Genomic DNA, 19,112 nt, shown 5'->3' on the forward strand with positions numbered 1-19,112 from the left:
AGACAGCTTTTCACCACTGTGATCAAGATATCTGGACAAGAACAACTCAGAAGAGGAAAAGCTTAATTTTAGGCTCATGGTTTCAGAGGTCTCAATCCATGATGAGCCACCTTCATTGCTCTGGGTACCAGGTGAGGCAGAACATCACAGTTGAAAGGGTGTGGATAAAGCAAACAAAGCTTCTCAGTTCACCACAGCCAGGAAGCAAAGAAGCAGAGAGAGAGAGGCTGGAGAGAAAATAAAAACCCGAAGTGCACACCCCACATGCCTAAATTTACCACTCAGTAATCATTCTAATTATTATCCAGCAAGTGGACACATGAACTGATTTGGTTATCATTCTCAGAATCTAATTATTTCATCTCTAAACATTCCTACATTAACTCCTGAGTTTGAGCAGGGATACCTCATATCCAAATTGTAACTCCTTCCTTAAGGAGAATATAAAAGATATTAAAATATAATGCCCACCTGTACAACAAGAACAAGTCAAATTTTTAATAGCCCACAGGGTTTTCAGAATGAAATTATAATTAATAAGAATAGTTTTTTTCTCTCCTCTTCATCTCCTAAGCATCCCTTTCTTAGCATATATGGTCTGAACACTTCATTTATATGTCTGTGAACATCTGAAAAAAAATACAGTGTGTTTTAGAAAACAGATATTGAATGAAAAGATGTTCCTTGGTGTCATACATTAGTTTCATTCTACTTGTGGCCCTAAAATCTGAGGCACAACAGGCAAGCAAACAAGTGAGTTTTTCCACTCTTGCCTAACTTTCATGTACATGATACATAAATAATGTAGAAGGATGACTTCTGGACTGGTTTGCTTTCTTTTTCACTCATTTCCTGGTGCTCTGACAGAATTCTGAGAGCACCGTCATTGTTTTATGAAAACAGAGCCACGTTGAATTTTCGAGAGAGGTAAAGCTTATCTGTATAACTGAGTTTTCAAGGGAGGTAACAGCTGACCTGTTCTCAAGCTGGGACTCCTATGCTGCTTAGTATATTTGGACACCATTCTAAGGTACAGATTTCGTCCTTATCACAAGTCCATGAGCTCACTTCTATTATCATCTTTATTTTTAGGAGTCATAACAAAGATGCAATGTGCAATCATACAGTAGTGCAGCCTGGTCTTGAACCTGGGTAATGATGCATCTGTGCTTCTCATCATTGTTCTAAAGGAAGAAATACAGGTAGAAGAATCAAGAGTAGGCACTTTAAAATGCCTTTCTCTGTCCCTCCAAGTCCAAGTGATCGAGATTAGGTTTAAAAAACAAACTGTTCTTGATGGTGGCTGATCTTCCCTGGCTACCTGAGGATCATTCCATCATTCCATTGCTATGGTTTGGATGTGAGGTGTCCACCAAAAACTCAGGTATGAGACAATCCAAGAACATCCAGTGGTGAGATGATTGGGTTATGACAACTATAACCCAATCAGTGGATTAATCCCTTGATGGGGATTAAAGAAGTCATAACTGATGGTAAATTGTGTGGCTGAGGAGGTGGGTCCCTGGGGGCGTGCCTTTGGGGTATATATTTTGTATCTGATGGCTCTAGTCTCTTTCTCACCTCCTGATGTGATATCCTGAGTCACTTGTCTCCACCATACTCTTTTGCCATGATGTTTAGCCTCACCTTGAGCCCTGAGGAATGAGGTAGATGTTTATGGACTGAGACCTCTGAAAACATGAACCACCAAGTAAACCTTTCTTCCTCTAACATTGTTCTTGTTGGGTCTATTAGTCACAGCCGAAAAAATCTGACGAAAACTGTCATCATCATAAACAACACTGTAACTATCTGGACCAAGGAAGTTCTCAACCAACTGATACTCCAGAGGAAACTAATGTCCTTCGCCCTGGAAAAGTAACAGAACCTAAGACAGAAATGCAGGAAAAATTAGATAAATGTTTAAGATAACACCAGATACCATTTTTGTATTTGGGTTTCGAACCTATTCTGGTGGTGGCAAGACAACTGACTGTGACATGATTTAGATTCTTCAGATTTTATAAATGAAATGAACCCAAACACGATTTGCAGAACATGGCTTGAATGAGAAGAAAAAGACCTCAAGGAAACAGGGAAAGGAACACAAGGACAGAATGCTGAAAGTCTGAGGAACTTCAAAGGCCAGTGTTGGTGTTGGCAAAAAGTGACCTGGAGATTGGATTCAGGAATAAAGAGTATGCAGTGACGTTATCTGCAGTCACACTGTGAATTTTTCATGAGAGGATTAATAAACTGTAAAAGCATAGTTAAAAAGCCATGTGTCTACCTGTGTGTGTGTGTGTGTGTGTGTGTGTGTGTGTGTGTGTTTCAAACCACACTCTCTGTACACTAGAGATGCAGATCCACCAAAGGTGAAAATGAACCAGATATTTCCTCTGTTGTTGCACTTGATTCCTGTAACATCTCTGTGTCATGGTTGAGTCAAGAACTGAATCCAGGTTGGTCTGTACAGAGAAAGAGATGCTACTATGAGAGCATTTAACAGAAAGCAACACATTTACTGGGAGTGAGCAGACATGCAGGGATGATTTTCATGAAGAATGAGTGCTTGCACTGAGATTCAAAGAATGAGTAAAATTAATTCAGAATGGAGGGCTTCATGCTCAGGCAGAGAGAAGAACATGAACGAAGAACATGAGCAAAGAACCTGGATTGACAGAAGAATAGAGAAGGCCACTGGGGAGCCTAAACACAAAGAAGCATCGGCTTGGTGGAGGATGAGGTGAGATACTCCAGACATTTAGGATCTTGTAAGGATATGACAAAGCTGTGAATCTGTCAGATCTTAAGAGGAAACACAGCAGGGTTCTAGTAAGTATCACAAGCATGGAGCAGGAAGTCTGAGAGGAAAGCAATGCAGTTCCATGAGATTTGCATTCCTGGAATCTGACTTTGTAGGCAGAATATCTGGCACAGAGGATTCCTGTAGATCAGCAAAGGAGCTCATGCAATAATATAGCAAAGACACAGTGAAACAATTAGAGGAGTGAGCTCAGTGCTGATGCCAACAGATACATTTGAGAAACGTGAAGATGCTAAAAATGAGCTGCATGTATTGAGAGAGCATTGGTTGGTTAGAGAGACTGAGGAATCCAGTAGACTTCTGACTGGGTGGACAACAAAGTTGTTCACTAAAAAGAGGAGCATGAATTAGAAAAGCTCACCTGGCATGAAATTTAGCAATGGAGGAATTCTCGTGTTCTGAGTAACATGCATTTGCTCACATTCCTATTTTCACACCCACTTAAGGCACTAAAGAAAGAGGACAGTAGGTGGTGGTGGGGGTGCACACCTGTAATCTCAGTGAGTTGGAAGGCAAGGAGGATTGCAAGTCTGGGGCAAGCCTCTGAAAATTTGTGAGGCCCTATCTCAAAATAAAAAAATAAAAAGGGAAAGTGGATCAGTAGGGTATCCCTGGTTTTAATCCCAGTACCTCACTTCCCCACCACACACGAAGAAGGAAGAGGGGAGGAAGAGGCTGAGGAGGAGGAGGAGGAGGAGGAAGGCAGGCAGGCAGGCAGGAAGGAAGGAAGGAAGGAAGGAAAGAAGGAATGAAGGAAGGAAAGAAAGATAATGAAAGAAAGGATGAACTATACGAAACAAGCATAGCAAAGTCTGGATAACAGATATCCACTGCAATCATACAATGGATATAAAAGAAAAATCATTGTCTCTGGATTCTCAACTCTGACTCACTAACTTCCCTGAAACTAAGATCCAAACAAGCATGAGTTCTCCAATTCCTTCAAGAAGTAGTTTTGTTTTTCTTCCTCCTAACAATTTATTCACCCCTAAGACAAAGAAACAGGTTGTAGAGGTTAAAAACTGAAAATACCACCTAAAATCATGCTGTCATTCCCAGATGAGAAAACTGAGGCCCAGGGAACAGATAACACATGTCTAGAGTTATGTTCTATGTTCTAATTCCACTGAACTACCAGGAATCATGAAATTCAATAAATGTGAGAAAAACGTGCTTCATTCTTTCTTCTGCCACTCCTCTGGGGGCCAAGGCACCCCTATGGACCAAATATAGTACACTCACACTAATGGTTGCATAAGATGCTTTCCTGAATTGCTTTGTGCTTCCTTATTATTTGATAGATTGAGTATTGCTGTGAATATAAGCCAATGTCAAGATCAATATCTCATAATTTAACTTCCCCAAAACTATTATCTTTTGATTCTTAAACAATGATTTTTTTTTAAAGATTTCTCCTGTTCTTTTCATTTGTATTATCAATAACAGCAAAGAGATTTTGATGAAGGTCAAGATTCATATCAAGAGGAAGTTTGGTTTGTTTATTCATCTGTGTGTGTGTGTGTGTGTGTGTGTGTGTAAATGTCACTCTGGGAAATTCAAACATTCATTCATGATTTAAAATAGAAATTGACATAAGAGCTGGATGTTGCCTGCTTTAGTATTTGATTCAGATAAAGAACTTGATATGATTTTGTTTGTACACTAATCTCAGAGTCTGTGAAATTAAAAACTGAAAATCAGGCATCAGAAAAAATGGTACAGTAATAAGCCATATAACCTTAGGACTTCTCTCAAAAAGTGGAAAGAATGAAACCTGGATACTGGCATGGCAAGACCCGCCTTGTGAATGTGAAGAGAGTTGGGTACAGAGCAGAACTGGGTCTGGGTTCTGTGTGGCAGTCAGGTTTTCAGGATCCTCGCCCTCATTATCTATGCCCCGTCTATATGGGTTAGGGTTACATGCTTCCTAAGTCTGGGATCATGAGTTTCCTCATCTATAAGAAGAGAATAATAACTAGCTACTTTGTGGTGGTCTTGTGAAGATTAAATGATGAAATGCAGCATTTAGTATTGTCCCTGGCATACACAGGAATAGCATAAGTGTTAGCTGTGCTGAAGATAAAGATGAATATGTGTAATAATGAGTTGGGAGTGAATTTCACCTTCATGTATAGTTATAAAGCACCAATTAAAAACCAATAAATAAATAGAAGGAAGACCAGTAAAGCTGAGGAAGGGGAATGGTGGTGGAGATGTGGAAAGGGAGAGAGGAAGCACCAGGGATTGAAATGGAGCAAAAGATACTCCATGCAGGTGTGAATATCTCAAAATGGACTCCACTATTGTGTGTAACCATAATTCACTAATAAAAACATGTTAAAGTCGGGAAATATTGGAAGACCTAATTAACGCTCTATGTAAAGATAAAATTTGGGACTATGCTATTAGAAAATAATTTTTCTTCATATTTCAGAGCCAAATAGACCCAGGTTAAAATGAATGGTATTCTGAATACTATTTGGACTACTTGTGCAAAAGCTTATGGTTTCTGCTCTGGTGGACAATGTCTCTTTTATATTTCTCTCTTTATTTCTAACTTACCATTCAATTGATTAGACTCAGAAAATTAGACCATGAAATAGGTGTAATCATTTGAATGTTTATCATTTGTATTCATATGTGCTTTATATATATGTACATATATGTATATATATTTAAACTTTTTCACAAATATTTTGAGATTTCTTTAACATTACAGGAATTGGGATGAAATGACTAATATTATACTGGGTACACTATAATGACATTACTTAGAAAATTTAGGAGACAGAATGGTTTGGTGGAAATTATGTGGGTTGTCTCACTAAAAATAGGTCAAGCCAAATTCAACAATTTATGTTTTCTTGGGAATGTTAATAGGTGTCTAATCATCTGTTCCTTATCCTCCAGGAGGCTCATCTATTTCAGGTTTTGAGATAGATGATAATATAGACAATATATATTAAATACCAAGTTTCCAGGAGGAACTCCAAAAGTATTGATGTCAAACTTACTAGGATCAAGATACGTCCTAGGTGATGCAAAACAATTTTTCTTTGCAACAAGATGAATAAAAGGGCAATCTAGGGGCATGCATAGAATGAAAGAGCTCTGAACTGGAAGTCAGGAGCTCTGAATTTTAATTTTGGCTCTGAGCTATGCTGATTCTTCATTGAGTAGAAACCTTATCACACACGATTTTTGTGTGAAAGCCTGGCTAGAGCAGTCATTTGCAAACTCCCTGTGTGATCCTAAGCAAGTTGCTTGAACAACACAGATCTCAAATTGTACATTCTTGGAGGAAGTCAGTGACCTAAATTATCTCCAATTGCTCCTGCAGCTCTGAAATGGTATGATTACTTACTCCTAAGTTTAAAAATGTTTAAAAACGGATCTTGTCTTCTCTTTCTTAAAATCGTTTTTAAAATGGTAAACAGTGCAGGTAGTTGAGAGGAAGTATGAGGGAAGACGAATCCTGTACATTCAGTTGGTACTTGAATCCTAAGTCAGAGACAGAATATCCATTAGAAACAATTACTTGGGAAGAGTTTGTGTCATGTATGCATATTTTGCCGTTCTTTTTTTTTTTTTGGTGGCGCTGGGGATTGAACCCAGGGCCTTGTGCTCGCAAGGCAAGCACTCTACCAACTAAGCTATCTCCCCAGCCCATGTCTGTATCTTTTAAGAACAGAACTTTCTGTCCTCAACGAAAAAAAGCGTATGTTCACTCAATGTCAATGGCTGTCGGTTACCAGCAATTCGTTCGTGGTTCACTGTCCCTTTTACATTTGCAGCATCAGGCATTTTAAGTAGGAGTGTTTACAATCCTGGTGCCCTCTCTACCTACATGGAAATATAGGCTAGTCTGTTGCAGAAGACAGTTGTCCTAGATGAAAGGAATTTGGCATCTCAGAAAATGGACAGATATCCATGAAAGGAGCTAAAAACTCAGGGGATTGCAATGAAAGATTCAATTTGCATTGAGCTGATAGAGACATCCCAATGTCAGTGGCTCAATTTCCATATGCAATGTTGATGAAAATGATCATAGTTACCATTTAAGAGTCTTCCTGTGTGACACTTATACTGTATAAATGTTATTTTACAGATATGGAAATAAGGATTTGAGAGGTAAAGATATCATACCTAAAAAATGGGGATTAAAGCCCAAGTCCCATTGGAACTTTATGTGATATAGTTTACTCTTCAACAAATTATGCAGAATGCATTACTCTGCTGACCATGCCTTTGCCTTCTATTTGTGAAGGAAAAATCTCTCTGAATATACTGAAAACTAATGAATTAAGGGAGAAAGGGAGAACAAAAGAAGGGTGTGCAAAAAAACAGAACCCAAGTGGAAAACAGTCTTAAAATAGATGGAAAAGAAAAGAGAAAGGAAGAAGGAAAGAAGATAAAACTGAAGACAAAGAAAATATGTGAAGGATGAGCTGTAAGCCCAAAGGAAAGTTTCAGAGATGGGATTTTCATGTGACAATGCAGAAGGAAAAAGAAGGAGCAAGGGGATTTGATGTATGCATGTTAAAATCCAACTGTTTCCCTTAAGGAGTGCGTATTAGTGTCTCTTTTGATCAGTAAGTCAATGTTTCAACTGTGTTATCACTGCCTTCCTTGTGGCTTTTAATAATCATTCTTGAAATAGAAGTGTTTTTACAGACCTATTGGGACATTCTCATCTCACTTGACTGATTATTTAATCCAGCCTGAAGCTGTCTGTCTGTCTGCAGAACAAGGTGTTCATGCAAATCGAAAGCCAGGAAAAGCCAAGAATGAGGCTGACATCTTATAGCAAATTAACTTACATAATGGCCCTGTCAATCCACGCTTCCCTCAAACACCATTGTCTTGGTTTATCCTGAACTCTATCAGTTTCTCTTTGGGTTTGCTTTCTTTCTCACCATCAGTCAGTTATCTCAGTTATCGCATATTCTTTGAACATCTATTAAGTGCTAGGTATAAATAAGTGTCATAAGGAATATAATCAATATTTCCATTTTTCCATGAAGGATACTAGTAATGTTAGATAAAAAGGCAGCTGTGAGTATAATAGCCAGGAAGCCAGACTAAGTAGGGAATGACGAAGATCTCTGAAGTGTTGCAGGCCTGTGCTGTATTGGGTCAGAGGGGTCAAGTCCCCTTGAGTTGAAGAGATCAAGGCAGTTGACAGAGGACACGAACTGGCAGGATGCTTAAAGATGAGACTGATGGAGTAGGTCATTTCAAGTTGAGGGAAGCATATAAGCTTATTTGGCAAAAGAACTTAATCTAATTGTCCAATTCCGAATGATTTTTAGTGGCTGTTGTAAGTGCTTCCCTGAGATAAATCTTAAGAATGCATTCATGCTCAGCCTTGATCAATTAGATGTGTCTGCCATGGGGATGGTTCTGCTGAGATATCTGTGTTAACTGCCATATTCAAAGAATTCAGAGTCCGGTGAGCAAAATCACCAAGTGAGGAGCAGGTGAAGAGGAAGTTTCACACAGGAGGTGAAGAGATTGGTTAGCTAAGGGAATTGGGGAACCAATTTTAAAGACTGTGAATGTCAGGCTAAGGAAAGTAAACCTGTGAGAAAATTATACACTCATATATTTGGTCCTCATCATGTGTGAAAATCTAGTGGGACAAACTTGGTCTGACTTAATCCCATACGTATTCCATCCACACAGTTTAGACCCTGTCAATAGCTTACTTAAAGACATTTTATTTCCCTACTGCATATTGTCCCACATACAGTGCATAGTTAGTTAAAATCATGTGTGTCCCGTTTTCCTAGATGTATTAGTAGCCACGATCGAACAGATATCAGATATCTAGAAGACACTGCACTGTGCTCCAAGTACAATAGTCTTGGTGAAAAACTGAGAAGGGGCAGAGGTAACAAAGATTTCTTGAAGGCTCTTCACTGTCATTTACATTAATGTGTGATCTTGGAGATTAAGCAAGATGTTCATATTTAGAAACTGCAAGGGACAGGGAAGAAGAAGAAATTCTCAGCTCAAGAAATGAACAAATGCAATGGAGAAAGGAAAGAGTGACAGATAAAGTTTCAGGCAAGCCTGACAGTAACCAAGGTTGCATGTTACAGGGGAAAGAAATTGTACACAGAATTTACTGACATTTTTGACCCCATCACCATGGTACACTTGGTAAACAGGTATGAGTTATTTGCTGAACAGTAAAGTAGACACTGTTAGAACATAATAAATATAGAATAATTCATAGAATTGAGAATGCCTCTCCGGGATCTCCTAATGATAAAAGAGGCAGAGAGATTGCAAGCACAAAAGTCAAATGAACAGAAGTGAGCTATCATAATGCTTTAACTTGGTTTAGGCCTCTGCATGACTTTTCACAGGTAATTGCAGTACTATATAATTGTTAAAGGTAGAATGTCTGGAACCACCCTAGCTATGCTATTATGGGCAAGTTACTTAAGCTCTCCGTACTTCACACTTCTGACCTATAAAATAAGGACAATAAGAAAACCTGTATCTTAGGGTGTTTATGATCAGTCAAGGAGTTAAAGCATTTAAATATTGCTATATTATATTTTTTGTTATTTTGTTACTTAAAACTTTTTATTAAATGGTATTGCTGATTCCCATAGAACCTTATCAGACCTATACAATGCCCAACTTTCAGGACTGTATTTTAAACAACTATCATGGAGCTGATATATGTACACCTACTGGATATTTTTCAGCATGAGAGAGGCTTAGTAGATTAATGTTCAGGTTTCTCAGGCTGCAAGATAAGGCTGCCATGAGTTGGCTTATTTAATTTCCTTGGCACACAGTCTGCCACTTTTCTTGTACTCTGCCATGTAGTTTTCACTCCAGCCAACCCGGACTGCTTGTCAGAAAAGTTAGGTGACCCCCAAGGTTAGAAGGTCACAGAGATATCCACAGAGGCTAAGTGACATTTGCAAGGATATTCTCTGACTTCTAAGCCTTCCTGGTTTCCATCAATCCATTCTCTGCGGCAGCACTTGAGAGCTGTCATTGTATGAAGATCCTGTATTCCCATTGTCTGTATCTGCCACTTGACTGAGCTTTTGAGAGCATCTTGTCTCAATCGTCTCTCAATTATCTGCACCTGGTACTAAGCAGGGGCCAACACGAGATTTAATGAATGCTTGATGAACTGGATAGTCATGTAGATGTATTTGTATGTGTACTTATTTATACATGAATAAGACACTGACTTCTGGATTAATCAAACTAAACACCATTACTGCTAAGCACTCACATATGGCCTTAGATCTTAATGCAAATGCTCACGTTGAAATTTTCAAAGATAATGGCAAGAAAGACGAAGTGTCTGCGAATGAGGGACGCTGCCCCCCCCCACATGTAGAATGTGCCCCCACCTTTCCTATGTGTAATATCCTTATGGAAAGTGGCAGGAAAAATGTTAGATTCAACATTTTAGGAAAAATAGGTAAATTCTTGGTTCTTTGACTTGGACCTCACACATTAATGTAAATGACCATAACACTGTGTGTGTACATGTGTGTATAGTTAACACAGTTGTGTCACATATGTTTCATGTTATGAGAATTCTAATTCAACCCAGGAAGATGGTGAGACAAGAGTTATTTCTCCAAAATTATTAATCAAGAACCCCAGGTTCAGGGTAGTTGAAACTGTTTTACTGAGAGCTAGTGAATGTGGTGACTATGGAAGAAATAAAAGCTCTGTAGAGATGTCAAAGTGACATTGACAAAACACTGCTGTAATAAATTAGCATTCCCATCTTGGTTGACTCAATCAGCAGGGACAAATTCATAGGGTAGGTAGAAAAGGGAATGGGGAGGGCTGAGTTACAATTTGTTAAATAATGACTACCAGAAACTCATTAAAAAAAAAAAAAAAAAGAAGAACCAAACCAAAACAACAAAGGAACAATGCTATAGTAATTTTTAAGGGTCCAGTACCTAATAAATGATAGGACCCAAAATGTATCTCAGAAATTGTGTGTCCAACTGATACTGTCCCACAATGTTTTCCAGAATTCCTTACCTCACATGAGGAATAGTCAGGAAGTGGACACAATTTACAATTATGATTATCACTTCATAACTTGCCCAGAGTCCAAGGCCTGGGCAAACAGAGCCAAATCAAGAATCTCAAAGGGCCCAGACTGTGCACGGAGTTTAACATTTCTCTGTCTCTCTCTCTTTCCATTCTTCTTCATAAAATGTTTCTTTTCCTATTCAGTAGAGTTTTAGTAATTCAAACAAAAGGAAAACGTAAGTGGTACTTCAGTATTAAGTCCACTGGGACTCCAGTGATTTATATTCTCTTTCTTCAGCAATATTTGCTATAAAACTACTGAAGGTAATATTTAGAGGAAGTAGATATTTTGCCACAATATCCCCTCCTAATCCTCAGAGCATTTCCTTGATATCTATCAACACTTCATAAAGACTTTAACACTTTATGAGCAATATGTTGACTTCCTTTAGCAATGGCAAGAAAAAAGAATACAAAAATAAACTTTCATTGAAGAGGACCACAATGCCTCCCCAAATGAAATTGGATGATAAACCAAATAAAATAGGCCCAAAAAATAGAAGTAGGTTTTAGTTTGTTTTCCCATACTCCAGCTCCAAACTTGTACACAGGGAAGATTTATTTGATTTATTTAGTTCAGTCTTCTCTGAATAAAAGAAACTATAGTGGAATTTTCATCAACCTATGTCTAGGATGTTAACTGAAGGTGATGATTATTGTTTTGAAATATTAGTGGAAGGAAGCAGGGAGAGATACAACAATATAAAATATAATATTTCAGGTTTGTACCTGAAGACAAAAAGCATTTCTGCAATGTCCACTGGAGTAGGTTATACTGTTCCAATTCTTTATAACTCCCAGACCTGACACTTATATTTTTAAGAGTTGATTTTATAGGAAATCAAAGTAGAGATATCTGGAACATTTGAAATTGAATAAAAACTTCAAGCTCAGGAATACTACTTTAAATGTGTATGCCTCCAAGTTTAAGAGGACAATTTACTTGTAATGGTACTTTGAAAAGATGTTGATTTAATAGAGCTTTTTTTTTTTCTCCTCAAGCTGTAGTCATTTATATAGTTATGTTGCTTTTCTTTTTGTCTGCACACCATCTGCGTGGTATAATATTTTAATCAACTCACTTCTTTAAAAATGTAAAATAAACATTTGTTTTAAAAGGGAACCTTATATCCATACCTAAAAATAAGAATGTTATTTTTACTTGCCATAAATGCAAGGTAAACTTGGAAATAAATTGAATGAACCCAAAACAATGTTCTGACAGCCTAACAAGGCACTTGGAATCTGTGTAAGGCTCTGAGTCTGAGGCAAGCATTTAGCTTGTTAGAGAGATCAGCACCAGCAGGGAACTGAAATGTTCTCTCTTGACAAAAATCATGTTGAAAAAAAAATTGGAAAGTGAGTAACTTCCCCACCTATTCATTTTCCACGTCTGTGACCCATGTCCCATCAGAAATCACCACAGCAGTGGTCACTACTTACAGCATAACAAAAGCTGGGGACCCCTAACTAGTGTGAACTAGACCCATACCATGGGTAGAAATCTTAATACTTGGTGCTTACCAGACCCGGCATTTGGAGTAGCCAATATCCCTTTCTTGTGTCTCATCTTTCATCCAAAAAAGAGAAATAATAACATCTGCATCTGCACACAGTTCTGTGGGTTAAACAGAAAAGCATTCTGAAAAACGCCAGCACAAAGTAATTGCTCAATTAATTCTAATCAAGGTTAACTCTCCATGTATTTTTCTTTCCATTCTACTTACAAGCATAAAGACTCCATCCATTGTCCTGAATGTCTTTGCCCTTCACATGTACCTCCTTTACACAGAAAACGTATTTTGCATAACTCATCCCTCAGTTTTGCGAAAGCCCTCTGAGGCTTCTGCTTATTCTGAAGGAATCACATCAAATAATCCAATAAACTTCTTAAATCTGTCTGCTGTTGTATTGAGAGTTCCACTGGCAAATAGATAAATAAGATGATAGATAGATTGACACACAGATTAATAGATAGAGGAAGGAAGGAAAGGAAAAATGGTAACAAAATAAAACATACTATATTACTACCTCTGAGTAGGGGTGAGTGGAAAGATTTTGAGAGCAATAGACTTTGCTCAAAAATGAGACTTTAAAATCACATCATTCAGGTACAAGATCATGGAGAAAAAATGAGTTCCTCTTCTTAAGACAAAAACAGCTTTAAAGTCCCATCAGTTTCTTTCAGAAAGGCTTCTTGAACATCAAATACTTTGTGCAAAACACTTCATTGATTTAAGTGTAAATTAATCAGGAATGCATAGATTCCACCTCCCTTAGAATACACTTGGATTTTTACATCCAGATGCAAGATGCCTTTCCTGTTCTCCATCACTTCACACAGTCTGAAAGGGTTCTTTAGGTGCTCAAGGCTGACTCAAAAGTGCTCAGCTTTGCCCTTGATCGTTGCAAAGTGGGAACTTTGCCATGAGACTTCTGTGGTCCTCTCTGTGAATACTAAAGGAATGTGCTTTCTTAGAATTCTTTACAGAAAAAAAGCAATTAATAAGCAATGTGACCTTGGTAATCCTTCCAGGCCGTAGTGCAGCATTGTGCAAAAAAGCCACTGTGTTCACATAACACAGATGTGTTTCCCATCTTCAGTTCTTGACTGGATGTCTCTGGAGTCTGCATCTTGAAAAAAAATGGGGGTACAGGATAAGACCTCTTTATCTTATAGTTTGCTGTGGGATAGATATAAGATAATAGATCAACAAAAATGTATGGAGCACCTCTTTTGTGCTACTGGGAATTAAAAAACAAATAACAAAATATTTCCCTTTATTCTTAAAGGAAACTCCAAGCTGTGGAGAAGTACAGCACTCTGGGAATCTAATTGGGAGCCCCTTAGGGTAAGGTGATGTGTGTGTCTAATGGTAATAGAGACCATGCCCTCTGCCAGAGGGATCACTTACTTCTGGTATGGAAATTGCTTTGTTAATGCTCAGGTACTAAATTATGAGGCTAGAAGGAGACAATGGATTCTCATTAATTCTGGGTGTCATTATAATTATGATTCTTACTACTACTATTATTATTACTATAAAACAAATTACCAAGAGAGCCGAATTGTTTCCCCTATATTCACTCTTAATTATGTCAGTTGGATGCAGTTTTGATATTTTGCAATTGTTCAACGACCTAGTCTGTTGTCTTTACTATTCTATTTCTGTTCTAGGGGACTGAGTTTCCTGGTTTTGTTTCTTTTCACTTTGTTTTGCCATTCTCTCTTTTCTGCCTCTTCCTTTTCCAGTGAAATCTGTTATCCTCCTTGAGCTCCCCACACCAATCTGCTGGGCCATCTGATTTTTCTAACTCCAAATCTGGGTCTATTTCTAGCTAACTGTTGACAATAATACCATAGTTATCTTTGCAGTCAGATTCATTTGTTCGTTATTTTAAATAATACAACTTCTGAACATGGACTACGTATCAGGCTTTCGGCTAGGTTTGGAACCCACAGATACGGATAAGAGAGTCCCTGGTTTCCAGGAGCTGAGAACTGTGGCAAACAAAAAGCATAGAATGGCAGAACAGTATATAAAGCCTCATCCTATAGCCCATGAGACAAAATTATACAACTTAAAGAGGTGATCAAGCTGTAGGATCATATAAGGATCTGTTTTCTGGACAGCTGCTCTTCTATGGTAGAAGCTATCAATGGGCTCATGTGAGAAGAAATTAACACATACATTAAAGTTAGTCATTGTCCTTTCATTTCCTTTAATATAACATCCGGTGAGTTAAGTATCCCTATCCACACAGCAAATGAGACTCAGAGAGGTTATCCAACCAGTTAACCAGCTAGTCCAATTCACAGAGCCAGTAGTGTTCACTCAGGACTTGAAACCAGATTCAAATCATTTCATATGTCTTGCTTTTTTCATGTAGGCTTCAGTTATCTTTTTCAAAATACTGAGGAAAGTTTAGTGCAGCCAGTACATAGAGAATAGATTGTGTTATAAAAGCGATACTAGAGAAATATTAAGAAGCCTAATTAGAATTTGAAGAAGTAAAATACATTTCCCTTTGCAGTTTCTTAACCTAAAAGTTTAGGATTTACAGTAGATAGTAAGTGAGATCACATATGTAAATCCGGCCCCACGTGCCTGGCAAGGCTTAAATGCTCAACACCACAGATACCGACTATAATTGCTAATGCTATTTATCATCACTTCCTATTCCAGAAAAGTGATTATGTGCCTTATGGCACTTGGAAGGAGAAAGCAATCAGAGAAAAATAAAGTCTTATTCCTGCTCAGGAACAATGACATAATCTGGGGTAAGAAAGCCAAAATACCTTTATGCAAATAAGAAGAAACCAAGAAAAATTCATGAGGTTCTATGATTCCAGCAAGTCACAGATGTTGGTTTTTCTCACTCTGGGAGAAGAGAGGAGTCAATCTTAAATACCTCCATTTGAAACGAGTTTTTCTGTTTGAATTTCCTACCAGGAGATACCAGAGAAAAGTTCAGGGTACATTAGAACATATAAGAGCACAATAATTATTATTTTTTCCTTACATTGGTGTCTCCCTCTGTTTCTCCAATAATCTTCACTCCCCAAATCTGTGGCATACAAGATTTCCTTTGAAGAAGACTTCAGGGCTGCCATTAATGAGCCAGACTCCAGGGTACTGAAATCATTCAACCAAAACAAGACATATTATTAGTCTGAACAAACACTAGGTGAGGGAGTAAATGTAATCTTACTAGCAAAAGAAAGGAGACCTTTTCTAGACCGTGTTAAGTTGAATCAGATTACCTGAACTGTTTTGTTTTGTTTTGGATTGTTTTCTCCAGTATTCTGACTTCATACTTTGAAGATTATTCAGATTGTGAGCTTAATGATTTTTCCCTGAACCACATTTGCAAAGACAAGACTGTGCTAACATTCCTTAAAGACTAATGGCGTAGGATCTGGTCTTGGTGTTTTTTTTGAGCGTTACCTATGTAATCTTAGACTCAGAAGTCAAAAGACTTGACCAATTCTTTTCCTCTGAAATGAAAAAATTGAACAAGACAATCAGTAAGGGTCCTTTTGGCTCTAAAAGCCTATAATGCAACAAAACTGAGGTAATAATAGTTATTCTTTCCATCTCACAAGATTATTGCAAGAACCACAGTGTTAAGAGTCAATGTGCAAGGACATATATAAAGGGTCATACAAATCTAACTAGCAAGAGCATAAGTGTGACAACCCTGAACTTCAGTACTAAGCACTTAAAAAAGACTTTGAACACCATTTGGTTTCATTATTCCCAAACAGTCTCCAGAATGGTGCTTATTATGCTGAATCAGAATCAACTTGACTGATTTTTTTTTTTTTTTTTTTAATACAGGTCTTCTTTAGAGATTGATTTAATTCTGTTAGCCATGGCTTCTGGGATCTATATTTACAAAGTCACATCCTATTAGGATTCTGATTCTGTGTACAAACATGTAAGGTTTTGCTCTTCTTTTTCGCAACTTATGAATCATTTTTACAGTGAGGTAATGCACTTATTAAGTATAGGTTACAAGAGGCTTAGTGGGTAGTTCAATGGTAGAGTGCATTTTTCGCATACATGAGGCCCAGAATTCAAATTCCATCACCACACAAACAAGTAAGTTATAATACTCACTTATTAGTAATATTTTAATGTTGAGAATAGTGTTAATATTTGATGTTGCGAAATTTTCATATAAATTCTACTAACTTATTAACTGTAACCTTGAGCAAGTCACTTAAATTCTCTGAGCTTCAGTTTTGTCATACATTAAAGAATACCAACAATAGCTATCATCCATGGGCTTTAATAATTAAAGAGATGCTTCCTGTAAAGAAACCATGAGGTATATTATAATATGTTTATTTGTTCCACTTGCCCTTTAAAATATTGGAGGCTTTAAGATATTTGAGGGTATTGATAAAATATAGAGCACTGCATAATGACCATAGTATTAGTAAAGAAAAACTAAAGTTGTATAGCAGGTGTCTAGGTATCTTACCATCTGAATGGATGCTAATTTATAAGTTTGTTTACAGGTATCTATCTCTTTCTCACTCAGAGACCAAGTGTTTAAGGATTTATTTTTGGGCGAGTAAAATTATCTTCTGTTATTGTTAGTTTGTTACAAAATATATAGAGATATGCCCAAACGTGAGTCTTACATGAATTTAATCTCACTATTTAACTGTATTTATTCATACAGAGACACGTCTGCAAAAACAACTACATTTTTCTTTTCCAAATATTCTTTCTCAGGTCCAACCATTTCAAGTCTCTTAAGCAAATCCACTGTTTACAATAGAGCTGTTTTAATGACATGTTTATGAAAATACAGATTCTGATCACAGTTTCCCTATGGACCACCAAAGAGAATTTGAAACCCTGTTAGTAGATGTGAGATGAAAGGCGAGTTCAACTGTATATCAAATTGTATCTGAGGAACTGAAATTGTTTTATAAGCCTCAATTAGGCCTCATACCACCCCCCTGAGGCAAGAAAGAAGTATTATGCACTTTTATGGAGACACAAACTTAAAATCCATGGAGAGGTTAATCAATTTGCATCAAAAGCCATATAGCTGGTCTAAAGTGGAGTTAGGAACAAAACAGAATTTCCTCCTAGGGAGCAACCTACCTTCTTTTATTTGCCTGATTACCAGAGTGTAGGAAACTTCTGGAAAAATTATGATGAATGTTCAACAGAAGCCCCTGAGAAAGGATTAGCATTTGTTTCCCAGTTTAGTAAATGAGCGATTTGTTTTTCATGCAAAAGCAACAGCACTTTGTTTTGTGTTTTGCCAAACACTTATGAGAAAATGACCCCTTTGAGGAGGGAAAAAAGAAGAGCAGAGCAATTCCAGAATTAGGATAGCAATTGATAGCATATTTCTTTTTTTTACTTCTTTCCACCTCCTTCTACATAGCAACCTGCACAGATATTGCACGCTAGAGGGCACTTGAGGTAGAAGAAAAAAAGCTTCCATATCCATTGAACAAGACCAGTAGCCTATGCAGGCAGGAGACGCAAGCAGGAGACAGCAACTGAAAAACAGTAGCCGGTTTTCCACAAGGCAGAATTTGTAATAAACAAACAGACCAAAAAAAATCCTTAGACAGCATTATGCAGTCTTGAAAGATGAAACAATCCTGTTCCTATTCTCTGTAATGTAATTTCCTTTCAACCTTTTTGGAGCATTTGTCAGACGCATATATATGTGGTTTGCTCTGTACTAACAACTTGATAACAACTAATCAGAACCATAAACTCCATTTTACACATAAGAGACTGTTGTGCATCGCCTATACATCTGTATTCACCTGCATGTCTGTCTTGATAATTTAGCACAAGTCTATAATTTCAAATAATGGCAATCTTCTAAATGAGAGCTATAATCAATTAAATTTAATCATCATGCTTTAATATTGAATGCATTCTGTTATATTCAACCAGTATTTGGGAGGTGGGTCTCTCTTCTTTTTGTCCCTTTTTCCATTTTCTCATTTCCCCCTTCCTTTATTGTTGTTTTAGAACACAAGATGAGATATTTAAATTTTTTTTCCACCTCTTGCCTCCCAAGTTAAACAAAGGGGTATAGAATCTTAATCCAGTTACTGTTCGCTTTTAGGGGAAAAAAGAAAACAGAAAACTAAAATGCTCAGTGTGTAGTCCACAAAACCTGGGCTGGCTTAGTTGATAGGTTTGTACCAGTCTGCTTAAATCTACCTGCCCTCCCCTCCTGCCCCCAGTTTCTGTTTAGAAGATGAATTGGAGCTTATCTCTTTTCTAGCACCTGGGAAGATGAGAGATAATGCCATTTGAAGACCTTCTCCAAAATGCTCTCAGTACAGCTGTGGTTTTCAGAAAGTGTTTACACCTCCATTTACAGAAAATATAATAGGAAGCTCAAGATTAGTAATTATAGTCAATATTCAGAAATGCAGGCCTAATTTCAGGGATAGCCTCAACCAGCGACCAAGAATGTAGAGGCTCACAGCTCTGAAAAGTAAGCTCAGAGATGAATGCCCCCACCCCAAGAATTATAAACCCCTCTACAAAAGTCAGTTTAGTTTTTTTTTAATCCCATAATAAACACTAGTGAAGTAACCACATGATAAATTTAGTGCACTTACAATTTGCTCTTTATTTTATTGTTTAAGACAGCATTTCGTCTTAGAATATACCAGGGCCAAAAAAAAAAA

At 37.5% G+C, this 19,112-nt stretch overlaps 1 protein-coding gene across 6 annotated transcripts in view; it reads right to left on the reverse strand.

Annotated features, from left to right (window-relative positions):
• Window positions 1-19,112, reverse strand: part of LOC306648174 (uncharacterized protein) — a 53,442-nt gene that overhangs the window by 28,796 nt on the left and 5,534 nt on the right. Inside the window, exons 3-5 of one of the 6 annotated variants that reach the window (XR_013760321.1) lie at window positions 15,222-19,082; window positions 13,441-13,555; window positions 12,446-12,539 (exon numbers count right to left, since the gene is read on the reverse strand). Coding sequence is in view for 1 of the 6 variants with exons in the window: in XM_079118023.1 (XP_078974149.1) it covers window positions 12,446-12,539; window positions 13,441-13,555; window positions 15,446-15,499 (263 nt within the window). In the remaining 5 variants the exon portion in view is untranslated. Of the gene's footprint in view, window positions 1-471; window positions 630-12,445; window positions 13,556-15,221; window positions 19,083-19,112 lie in introns of all 6 variants that reach the window. The other 5 variants (XR_013760322.1, XR_013760324.1, XM_079118023.1 and 2 more) reach the window with 5 other exon arrangements.

The sequence above is a fragment of the Sciurus vulgaris genome, assembly GCF_902686455.1.
Source record: "Sciurus vulgaris genome assembly, chromosome: 17".
Classification (NCBI taxonomy): Eukaryota; Metazoa; Chordata; class Mammalia; order Rodentia; family Sciuridae; genus Sciurus; species Sciurus vulgaris.